This window comes from Macrosteles quadrilineatus, unplaced genomic scaffold (genome assembly GCF_028750875.1).
Source record: "Macrosteles quadrilineatus isolate MER2022 unplaced genomic scaffold, UCM_ALF_1.0 Scaffold_4__1_contigs__length_99947679, whole genome shotgun sequence".
NCBI classification, from domain to species: Eukaryota; Metazoa; Arthropoda; class Insecta; order Hemiptera; family Cicadellidae; genus Macrosteles; species Macrosteles quadrilineatus.
This window is the reverse complement of record NW_026542597.1, coordinates 49,711,516-49,723,856: the sequence shown is the minus strand read 5'-3', so window position 1 is coordinate 49,723,856 and position 12,341 is coordinate 49,711,516. Positions and strand designations below refer to the sequence as shown.

Genomic DNA, 12,341 nt, shown 5'->3' with positions numbered 1-12,341 from the left:
GGGATGAATCATATTTACTTAAAAAGAACATTTTGTTTTTTCCATGAACACTTATTATAACCTTAATAATCAAGGATAGATTGGGAAGTGTCGAGCTATCAAACATTTTATTTTTCAGGATCTAAATAGCGACCTTCTGGCTTTCAAATACCATGTTAACTCTATAACCTTCCAGATACCCAACTGGCTTCACCCATATGTAGCTTAGGTAAGAACACCCGTCTTGTCTCATTAATGAGGCTTTTTACAGATTATCCACCCCCTGAACCCCCTAAATCCTAACCATTCTTAACTTTAAACTTTCGTGAACCCAATTATTGGTGATTAGTTTACTGGACTAAAGAAAACAATAAATACCAATTTAATTACATGTATGTATTATGTCAATAGGCACATCATTAAACATGGTGGATTGTTATCAGGTGACTGAGTTACATTTAATGCAAAACACTTTACGCCGAATCGTTTCTCAAAACTCATTAACAAAAGAAGATTGATGGGTCTGTCACTGAATATTCATCGGTCAATATATTTTATTCTTCTCATTCCCTCCATTGTGATTCACTTTGCTTTATTTATTTAGCAAATTAACAAATATCACGACATAGAGAAACAAATCCAAAACAATGTAAAGAATAAAAGGCAATCAGTAACCGAATAATTGTTCAAGTTAAATGTGTCTAACCATGATCAAACACATTATATTGATTAGATCATATATTTATATACCTGACAACAGATCAAAATAAATCCAAACCAAGTCAACCCATATAATAGGGTGTGAAAATATGCCCCACATTGTTAGTTTTTTTTATTATTTATTGCGAAATATTGATTTGGTGTTGAGTAAATATTTCCAATCTTCTATAGTACAAATATTTTTAAATTAAAATTAAAGATAAGTGGTCATAGTTTCGTCTTTTGACTTTTCAAATTTTTAAATCAATTTAATGCATATTATAATATAGTATCAATTTAAAAAACATGGCTCTATGTTCATATTAGTTTTAGTCGATTTAGTTTAAAATAGATTGAAATTGTTGGCATGACCAACATTTCTAAACGGTATTCACAAAGGCCAACGTATTATGCAGTGTTAGTGACCTACATTGGTTTAGTGGTTTTGTATATTAGCATCGTAAGTGTCACTAAGCTAGGTGCTTTATGGTGTTTATAGAGTTAGATTTTGTGATAGTTTGATTTGTATGACGTCAAACCACATATTCAATCCATGATTGCATTTTATACCGTCACACACTTTAACTATATTAGATATCATCAGTAACATTGGGTTGGTTACCGATGTGAAAGATGAAACCAGATCCACCCACGAGCCCCCGGGTCAAGCTAAAAAAGGAATAAAGTTGCCAATAAGCAGAACTCGCCTAAAATTTGGTATAATTTTCTTTTTTAACCTTTGATTATATTCATTACGTCTGTGTACCATCTACTATCACCTTATTCTTGTTATTATTGATAATAACAATACAAATGTAGTATCAACATGTGTATTGTGTAGTAATTCCACCCCAGTAATATCAATCACTGCCTACACAGTTATATCTCACACGGCTGGAGGCCAAGCTATGTAACGATCAACAACTGACAAAGCCTTTGTGTGTAACTGATTACATTCCAACTGATACTGATATACTTGTTATACATAGAGTCGTAATGAGGTATTCTACAAATATCACAAATTGTCCTCATAACTCTTACAGTATTTATATTCACAAATACAAAGCGGGAAGTAAGGAAATTAAGTTTCAATGTCACTTGTGAACAGTGACGCCCCTTTACCCATTGTTGTATTGCATCTCTAGATTTAAACTGCTGAAGTTCTTTTCGTCCATTGAACTGTTTTTTAGACAGAGGTTTTTCCCAACGAAAATTTTGAAGGTTTGTTTTTGGATTAGTTATTTGGTTTTATCAATACGATTTTTAGTGGTTTATAGTTAGTTTTATCTAATGATTAAGGATTTGTTGGAGAAAAGACTGAATACTTATTACGACTTGTCTGATGCTTTCATAAATTAAAGAATTTAAATTAAATGAAAAAATACAGATTAGGTGGTCAATATATTTTTTTTTCGAATGTCGTAATATAATGTTCTAAATCAGTGAATGTTTTGTAGAGAATGAAATTAAATGGAGATTATAAGATGAGAAAAAAATGAACACACTTTTGGGATAGGAGAACAAGCACTGTTTTATTTACTTTTTGACACACAACATGTGTTAGCAATAGAGAATAATTTAATTTGATTAAGAACACATGTTAGTTGCAAGGAAAAGAGATGTACATTAAATAAAACATAGAGTGTTAAATAATATGAATGGTTAAAGTTTACTGAACATACCGGGGGCCTTGAATCCCCAGTGGATTCAACAAAAACAGTTCACGAATCCACAGTTGGCAGGGGAAACACTTTGTGGGCAGATCTTCTGAGGTTGCCACTTGATGTTTTTAAGTCTATCACTCGCACAACCCCATCAGCCCCTGGATGAACTGCTGTAATTCGAGCGAGAGGCCACGAGAGAGGTGGTGAGTCCATATGTACCAAAACAAGGTCACCCACTTCAAGATTTTTTGATTTCCGAGTCCACTTGGTACGTTGTTGCAAGTTGTTTAAGTATTCTAGGTGCCATCTATGCCATATGCGTTGATGAAATGCTTGAACTAGCTGCTATTGCTTGAGACGGTTTTCAGGAACTGTCAGGAGATTAGGTTCAGGTACTGCTGTGAGGGGTGCACCAATCAGGAAGTGTCCGGGAGTCAGTGCTGCGAGATCCGAAGGATCATTTGAAAGAGGTGTCAGTGGTCGGGAATTGAGCATTGCTTCGATTTGGGTCAACAATGTGATGAATTCAATGAGTGTTAAGACTGAGTTTCCCATTACTCAACGGAGATGATGTTTCACATTCTTTACAGACGATTCCCACAATCCTCCTTGATGCGGAGCGGCTGGTGGATTAAAATGAAAATTGATGCCTTTAAGTGAAGAGAATCGTTGAATCTTCCGTTTGGAGTCTTGACAATAAATAGATTTTTCAACAATCTTGCGTAGGGTAGAGTCAGCACCAATGAAGTTGGACCCACAATCCGAGTAAATGTCGGAAGAATGTCCTCTGCGAGATACAAATCGAGTCATTGCAGCAATGAAAGATTCAGTCGTTAGGTCTGTTACTACTTCCAAATGTACAGCTTTCGTGACGAGGCAGATGAAAGTACAAAAGTATGACTTTATGTTTCTCACTGCCTTGAGGTTGAAGATTTTAACAGTAAAAGGCCCTGCATAATCTATGCCGGTGTGGAGGAAAGGTCGAGCAGGAGTTACACGAGACTGAGGGAGATCAGCCATGAGAGGACACACATTTCTAGGTTTGACTTTGAAACATCTGACACATTTATGGATACGAGAGCGTATGGCACAACGGGCAGACAGTATCCAAACATGTTTGTAAAGTAATGCTTGAGTAAGCTGAGGGCCTGAATGAAGATTGTAGATATGGTAGTGGTCAATGAGGAGATTTACCACATGATGCTTTTTTGGCAGAATAATGGGATGTCGAGCATCTTCAGGAAGTGATGTCTGAGAAAGACGTCCTCCAACACGCAATAATCCAAATGAGTCAATGAAAGGTGAAAGACGTTGTAAACGAGTGGAGCAAAATGATTTCCGTTTGAGGCAGTTGATTTCTTCTGTGAATACTTCTTTTTGTACAAGTTTAAAAATGTGATATTTTGTGTCTTTCAGTTCCTGTGTTGAGATGAAACCTTGGCGTTTTTCAGAACCTTTACAGTTGTGTATGAAACGAAGGACGTAAGCAAAAATCCTAAGAAGTCGTTCCCATGAAGAATATTTAATGAGAAGATTGGTCAGCGTAGATTCAGTGGTAGTTGACACAAGTACAGTTAGAGGAGTGTGTTTTACTTCATCTAATGTTGAGATATCTGTAGGTGAAAAAGTTACATCAGGCCAGTTTGAAGGGGGAAGAGAAAGCCAAGAAGGCCCTGACCACCAAAGGGGGTGAGACACAAGCTCAGTGGCTAGAATACCTCTTGAAGCACAATCAGCAGGGTTTTCCTTGCTAGGGATGTAACGCCAACAGTGATAGGGGACAAGTTCTTGTGTTTGGGCGACTCTGTTAGCCACGAATGTTTTCAGCCTGTAAGATGGAGTTTGAAGCCATGTCAAGGTTACTGAAGAATCACACCACAAATAACATTGGTTGAGTGAAATTAAGGGTTTGAATGAAGAACAACAGAAGTTTACGAGTTGAGCTAATAAGTGGGCAGCGCAGAGTTCTAATCGTGGAAGAGTCACCTTCTTGAGAGGGGCGACTCTAGTTTTAGATAAAACCATACGTGTAGTCACTTCTCCGTTGGGTTGGGAACATCGTACATAGACAACAGCTGAAAACCCACGTTCAGAGGCGTCTGAGAAGCCGTGAAGTTCAACACTAGAATTTGGAGAGATTTTCAATGCTCTAGGGATCTGAATGTCTGCAAGTGCTGGTATCGCTGAGATAAAGTTACTCCAAATTGCACTAAGTTCTGGAGTGAGAGGTTCATCCCATTGTAGACCGGTCGTCCAGAGAAGTTGAATAAAACATTTCGCTGTCATAGTACATGGGCTAAGAAATCCACAAGGATCGTATATTTTAGCGACTAGACTGAGAACGTGACGTTTAGTTAGTGTTTTTGGCGGTAGGTTGAGATGAAATGAAAAATTGTCCGAGTCTGGAGACCAGTGTAGGCCAAGAATTGAGAAATGGGGATCAGGTGTATTTTCAAGAAAGACTGGAGAGTCTTTATGAGTGTCTGGAAGAGACTGAAGAAGCTCGGGAGAATTTGAAGTCCATTTTCGAAGTTCAAAGTGTCCACGGTTGAGTAGTTGAATGAGTTGATTTTGAAGGTTCTTTGCTTCATCTACCGTGTCTGCTCCAGTTACAATGTCGTCTACGTAAGTCTGAGTGCGCAAGACATTTGCTGCTTCAGGGAAGTCTTTACCTTCGTCTTCAGCTAACTGGTGGAGGGTACGAATCGCTAAGTAGGGTGAGCTATTTACTCCAAAAGTCACTCGAGTGAGTTTGTATGTGGATATATCTTCAGAGGGATTGTCACGCCACAAGACGAGTTGGAACAGTTGATCGGAAGGTTTGATTAAGATTTGAAGATACATTTGGCGAATATCGCAAGTGAAAACGATATTGTGTATTCTGAAATGTAGCAATATATCACAAATGTTGGTCTGTAATTTAGGGCCGGTCATGAGAGAATCATTGAGGGAAATTCCAGAGCTGGTTTTGCAGCTTGCATCATAAACGATTCGGAGTTTAGTTGAGGTACTGGATGGTTTCACAACTGCATGGTGTGGCAAGAAATAGTGAGGAGAGTTGATATCTAGATGAGGTAGTTTTACCATATGACCTTGAGAGATGTGTTCATTTATATTGTCAGAGTAAGCTTTATACAAATCAGGAGAGAGTGTAAAACGTCGTTCAAGTGAGTGAAAACGTCGTTCTGCGATGAGTTTGGAAGATCCTAAAGGGGGATGATTTTCTTTAAATGGTAGCTGAACTAAGTAACGGCCATTTTCGTCCCTAGAGTGGGTAGCTTTAAACAGATCTTCACACTGTTGCTCTTCAACCGATATCTTTGAGGGTACAGATAATTCCTCTAATTTCCAAAATTTCTGTAGAGAGTTATGCAATTCGTTGTCAACCGTTGAGAGCAGAGAGATGGATGGAGTGTTGGCAGGCTGGGAATCGGTTGAACAAGGTGCATTCCCCATAACAACAAAGCCAAAGTGAGTTCCCATCATGTTAGGCATGTTAGGGCCGAGAGAATAGTTTTCATTCGTTAAAAGAAGAGGGAAGAGAGAAGCTCCGATCAGCATGTCAATGGGCCCTGATAAGTGGAAGCTGGGATCAGCAAGGGGGTAAGGTTTTACTTTCAATAGAACTCTTTGTGATATTTGAGATCTAGGGAGATTGACAGATATTTTATCAAGTATGTGCACTTCATGGTTGGATGCAACTAATTTTCCTGCCAGTGTGTTAACAGTGAGGTTCACAATACCCTTTGTGAGAGTTGGAGATTGAGAAAGACCAACTACTTGTAAGTTGGATTTGAAACGAGGTGCATTCAGTAGTTGAGCAGCTTTTTCACTAATAAAATCACACATGCTGCCACTATCAATCAATGCTCTGAACACATGAGAAACGTTATTTTGAGCAGTAACTTTAACCAGTGTTGTGCCTAAAATTACAGTTTTAGGGATTTGATTAGCAGGACTGGCTTCCTGTGAGCAAAGAGATACGGTAGGTTTTTCATTCGAAACATGAGTGGTTGATGGTTGTGATGATGTAGAACCTTGAGATGTCTTGTCATGTTCAAAATGAAGTAAGGTGTGATGACGTTTGTGGCATTTGAAGCAAGATGCTTTAGACTTACATGTTTTAACATCATGTTTTCCGAGGCAAGAGACACATCTGTTGTTGTCCTTTACGGTTTTAAAACGTTCATTTGAAGAAAGAGAGAGAAAGCTAGGACAAGCATAAACCTTGTGGCCAGTTGATGAGCAGACAAAGCAGGGAAATGAGAAAGGATTTTTTGAGTTGTCTTGATTTGATGGAGTTGGAGTAGAGACCATTGTAACTTTCTGAGCTTGAATGAAAGAGGGCTTGGATGTGAAAGATTTGGGTTTAAAATTTGAATTGTGGTTGTTCGTACTTTGAGCAAACTTGGTATGTAACACAGCGTCTTCCATTTGGTTACACTCTTGATTAAGAAACTTGACTATTTCGACTACTTCTGGTAGAGAATGTGTTTCGCATTGTATATTAATTCTAAAAGCCTCTAGTTGTTTTAGAAGGTCATTGTCTAGTTTTCGTAAGAGTATGGTGGACAACAGAGGGTTAGAGTTAGAAGTAATGTCACAGTCAAGAGCTTTAAGTGCTTCTGTGTGTTCATAAAACAAGTTGAGGAACGTTCTGAGACATTTGTTTGAGGTAGAGGAAATGTCCGGTAGGTCGATCAGTTTGTTTAGGTGAAGTGTAGTTAACCTTCGGGTGTTGTGGTATCTGTCTCTGAGGAGCTGATAGGCAATTGAGTAATTGGCTGAAGTGATACTGAAAGCTTTTACGAGATTTAGTGGTTCATTTTTGAGCACGCTGAGAAGATATTGAAATTTAGTGACGTTTGAAATGCTTTCATTCAGATGGATGCTAGTGTCAAATAAGTTGATGAAACTTACCCACTGTAGAGGAGAACCATCAAACGTGATGAGGTCTAGTTTTGGGAGTCTTACGTGAGCAGATGATGAAGCTGAGATGTCACTAATTCTTGTTGAATCTTTACTTTCTTCTGGAACATCTTGCGGCTGCTGTTGGAGAAGGGCTTCAATCCGAGACTTGGCTTCGACGAATAGCAGTCGCAGTTTGTCTTCAGTGTCACTTACTGCATCCAAATCTAATTCTTCTGATATATGTTCCAAGGCTCTTTCCAGGTAATTTTCATAGGCTTCATGTTTCTTTTCTAACTGGTTCGAGAAGTTGTTTAAAGTTCTGATTTGTATCACTGACAAGATTGAGGGGGAAAGTGTTTCAAGCTCTTGTACAGATTTGAGAATCTTTTCAAAAGAATTTTGTATGAGAAGGGTTGATTTGTTGAAGTTTGAGAGTGAAATTGATCTGGTAGCCATATTGGACAAAACAGATGGAGTGAAACTTTACTAAGAATTAGATAGAGTTTGTGACACTATGAGAGTGGGGAGAAACATAAAGAGATTGAATGATAATATAAAGATATTTCGATAGCTTGAAAGTGTTCTGAAAATTGAATCCAAAGACTGAAATTCAAAATCCAGGCTCGATTAGGACCAATGAATGTTTTGTAGAGAATGAAATTAAATGGAGATTATAAGATGAGAAAAAAATGAACACACTTTTGGGATAGGAGAACAAGCACTGTTTTATTTACTTTTTGATACACAACATGTGTTAGCAATAGAGAATAATTTAATTTGATTAAGAACACATGTTAGTTGCAAGGAAAAGAGATGTACATTAAATAAAACATAGAGTGTTAAATAATATGAATGGTTAAAGTTTACTGAACAATCAGGGCCGTGAACAGGAAATGGCCATCTCTTTCTAAAAAAGAAATTGAAAAAAATCTCTTCCTTGAAAATAAAATGCGAGACAAAGCTTTGTTTGAATTATTTTATAATTCCAACAATCTATAAAAAAATTATTCTATACAAATAAAAATGGCTAATTAAAACCTTTTCCTTGGAAATGAATGCGTTTTAACAATAAACCGTGTGAAGTATTTGTAATGAATCAAGTGTATTTACAGTGGTGTTCTACAAATAAAGAGAGGTTGTGTTATACAATTTAAACAAGGTAGCCTATAGTGCAAATGGAAATATGATAATGGTTTCAACAATAGCTTTGTAATAAACTCATAATGAATCGCAGTTATAGACTTTTAGTGAAGCAATTAAGCAAGGTAATAGGGTTTTTTATACTAATGGATCGACCAACAATTCTATTCCCTTTGTATTGAAGATACTCATGTTTTATCTGCGGTGGTTATACAATGTTTGTGTATGATTATTATCTACAAATATATTATTCATTCAAGTCTTGCTGGGCATTTAAAGTTTGTTTGGACGTATTCCAGAAAGATATCGATAGTTTGGAATCATGTATAAAGGCCCTGTTTAAAGGAATTTTTGATTTTATAACAAGACGATGTAAAATTCATTTAGGTGCCAACTAAAATCATTGAACTAGGTGTATAAGAAATCGTTAAAAATATTTACGTCGAAAAAGTTATTAATAGGTAACGGGTAAACATAACATGAAATTGCCTTCTTCAGTTAGCTTTCAAAATATATATTTGTAATATTTTGAAAGCTGACAGAAGAAGGCAATTTCAAGTTAATTGTACTTTTAAATTATACAGTATAAGTTATACAAGTCATAAAATATAGTATTACTCCTTAGTCTACTAATAAATTATGAATTATAAAGTCTTTTATTTGGAAAACATACCAAACATGATTTTAAATTTTCGTTTGGATGGTCCAGGAAGGTTGGTAAGTACCCCATAGTTAAGCCGGTTCTTGTACTAGGGTTTCATACACCTTTTCGGTATTAAAGTTTTTCATTTACATTAAGTTTTTGTGGTGATTTTGCCTCACCAGTAATGCAAATATGATTATAATCTAATGGCACACTAGTAGCTGACCATGGAAACCACTGCAGTTCTAACCAAGCATCTATATTGGCACAGTAGCTTACACTCTGGCAGTATTAGGTCGTTGAGTCACTTTATCGTCTCGCAATCTATCTACGTCTCGCCTGTTTATAGCAATATGGAACTGATTTCCATCCTAGCTTCATTGTAATCAATTTAGTCTATTACACAATTGACATACTGAACACGAGATGTATCTCATCTTAATGGGTTATTACAACTATTCTATGCAGTAAACCCTTATAAACAAATGCATCCTATAAGATAATACACCATAGTATATTTCAATTGTGTGTATTTTTAGATGACACGAGTTGCTCATTACCAAGAACAATCGTGGAACAAAACTAGCTTTCCTCGCATAGGACGTTTTTGGAACATAGTTTTACAATGTAGAAAGCGTTATAAAGGCCAAGCTGAAATCAAACTTTTAGTCTAAGGGCTACAAATGTAAACTCTTTATTAATCAGTGAACTAAAATGTCTACTCTCGGATTTGAATTTTAAATAGCTTAGCTTAGTGATTATTTTACAGTGTGGTTAAGCACGTCAAGTGAAAACACTCTGTAAGCTCTCGGATTACTAATTTCTCAATTATCGACAAAGACTCGAACTCATACTACTGCAAGCTTGGAAAACGCCCATTTCTGATCTAAATGTGAAACATAATATCGCTCTATTAAAAAATATTTATATTAATCTAATTAACACTAGCTTTACATTGTAAAAGGAGTTCACTAAATCCCTAGAGTAATAAGTAAGTAAACATGAAGTATTTGTCTCCACAGAGTGTATTATTGCAAACAGTTTATGTCTCACTGTTAACTTCAACAGCTTACAAAGGCTTCTCGGTAACTTATCGCTTTCTCACTCTCTCTTTGTGCTTTACCCTGACAGCAAATTTATCGAGAAAAAATTATCCAAGCATATCTTAAATAAATGTTGGTTTTGGTGAGTACCATACTAATTATTAGGATTTGTAATATGAAGTCTAAACTATCACTCAAAACAAAATTACTAAATTATTTGAACATGCCAAGAACCGACTTTACCATTGGTTTTTTAATTGTTTTACCAAGGAAATAACAGTGACAAACTTAAAGTATATCACCACTAAGAACAAATTTTACATGTTAACAAAACATTATAGTAAAAGCATAATATTTTTACTTGAAACACTGTTATTGCATAGTAAATATTTTCCAGCTCTGTTGCCAACAAATTTTAGAGTAAATATTTCCACTTTCCTGTATTAGATTAACAACTGTCTCAGGTCAAGCATAGGAACTAACCAACGTTTATGTAATATCCAACGGAGAATTATGGACCAGAAACAATCAAATTATCTTTAGGAAAAAAATTAAAGAAACAAATATAAAATTGATCGGTTGCACTGAGGAAGGGAGGGAGCGAGGTAATAAGAAATCCCTGGAGTTGAATCTGGTTAAACTACAATATTGAACAATATTTTACAACAGGGATGACGGTAATAAATGATTACCTTAAATTGTTACAATTTAATCAAAATACGCAGTATGTTACCATAGAGGCAGAGTATCCACCATGTTATTAATCATTTCAAATAGAAAATATTACTATACAGCTTTCAATCTTAATGTAATGTTTTTTTTTTATAAACTATCCTCTCGAAAAATAATTCCCATGTTACAATCACATCTATAATTTTACCTTTGAAACAGATGAAAGCTAACATTCAAACTAATATCAATTAGTTACGATTTACTGTAATGCTCGCATATGCTCCAAATGCACGTCGCGACCCTGGATAACGATAATGTTTGTTTTATCTGCAGACATTAGGACTTGCTCTAACGTGTGTTGTCGGTAAAGAACACGTTTAGGGTGTGACTTACATGATTTACCTAGGAAAGCACCTATGATGTAGATGGAGTTAAACTCGTTAACCCAACATTTTTAAGCCGGCCTGCAAGTACAATAAACAGAGGAATAACACTTTCTTTTCGTTTCGGTGTACTCATTATAAACTGTAATTGAGTTTTCATTCTAATCAAGCTATTGTAAAAGTACACTTGTTTTAAATATATTTTTTAAATAAATTAAATATTTTAATTCACAATACAGCAAAACAGTAACAAGATGATGGATGAACTTTAGTAAAATATGAAGTTTAATAGCATGATTAATGTTAAGATTTGGCAATAAACTTGACTACTTTTACCAATTTATATTTTAATGTAATTGTCGTAAAATACAGCCTGGCGAGCTGTAACACTGGTAAAGACATTTACATAAAATTACATCAACAGAAGCGCTCTTAAAATTTGAATTGTAAATGAATTTGATGAAAGACTAATCGCTTTATTTCGTTTGCCAAAGATTTACGTTAAATTGTAAAACCCAATTTTTGTGTTATTATGAGAAAAAACACTACACATTTTATATCAGATCCTAAGAACGAATTTAAAAATATTTGTTGGTAATGAACAAAGGAGTAGTAAAAATAGATTTGAGTAAAATTATAAATAAAAAATATTTGCTGTGGAAGATACTGAGAAGAATATTTAAGTGTTTGAAATCATTACTTTTAAATGGTTTACCTTCAAAAATCATTATGTAACTTGCTTAGTGAAAAACCATGATAAAAAAGGCATGCCCTTTGGTGCCCCACCAGTGACTTTTCAAGCATAATTTTAAACGTTTAATTCTTCCATGTTATAGGACCCTACTGGTTCTATAATTGCTTTACCTAAATCAATCGACAAAATAAAGCTTTAACATTCATGCTTTATGAATTAGTAAAATGAATTACTCAGTTATAAAGTATTATATTTGAGGACGTACATAATCTGTTTATTATTTGTTAAGTTTTCACAATTTATGATTGATTGAAACCGTAACAAAGTTGACGACGTTGCAGCCCCTAATGAGGCACGAGCCGGAGTATTTTGGGTTTGTGTACTCGAGACATTTGCTGAGTATGTTAGAGATGAAAAGCTGCAACTTGATAGTTAGTAGAGCATAACTCATACAATCTGAAAATCGGTGGATTTCAATTTTATTGCAAAATTCAAATGTTAAATTATTCTGAT

General features: G+C 35.4%; 1 protein-coding gene across 1 annotated transcript; it reads right to left on the bottom strand.

Moving 5' to 3' along the window:
• Window positions 1-2,900: 2,900 nt before the first annotated feature.
• LOC128992915 (uncharacterized) lies at window positions 2,901-7,709 on the bottom strand. Its single transcript, XM_054416660.1, has one exon. It carries the CDS (start codon window positions 7,707-7,709, stop codon window positions 2,901-2,903), a length of 4,809 nt encoding a protein of 1,602 aa, XP_054272635.1.
• Window positions 7,710-12,341: the final 4,632 nt, after the last annotated feature.

Bases quoted from the DNA above. Each gene is read 5' to 3' on its own strand.
- LOC128992915 (XM_054416660.1), bottom strand. From the start codon at position 7,709: ATGGCTACCAGATCAATTTCACTCTCAAACTTCAACAAATCAACCCTT.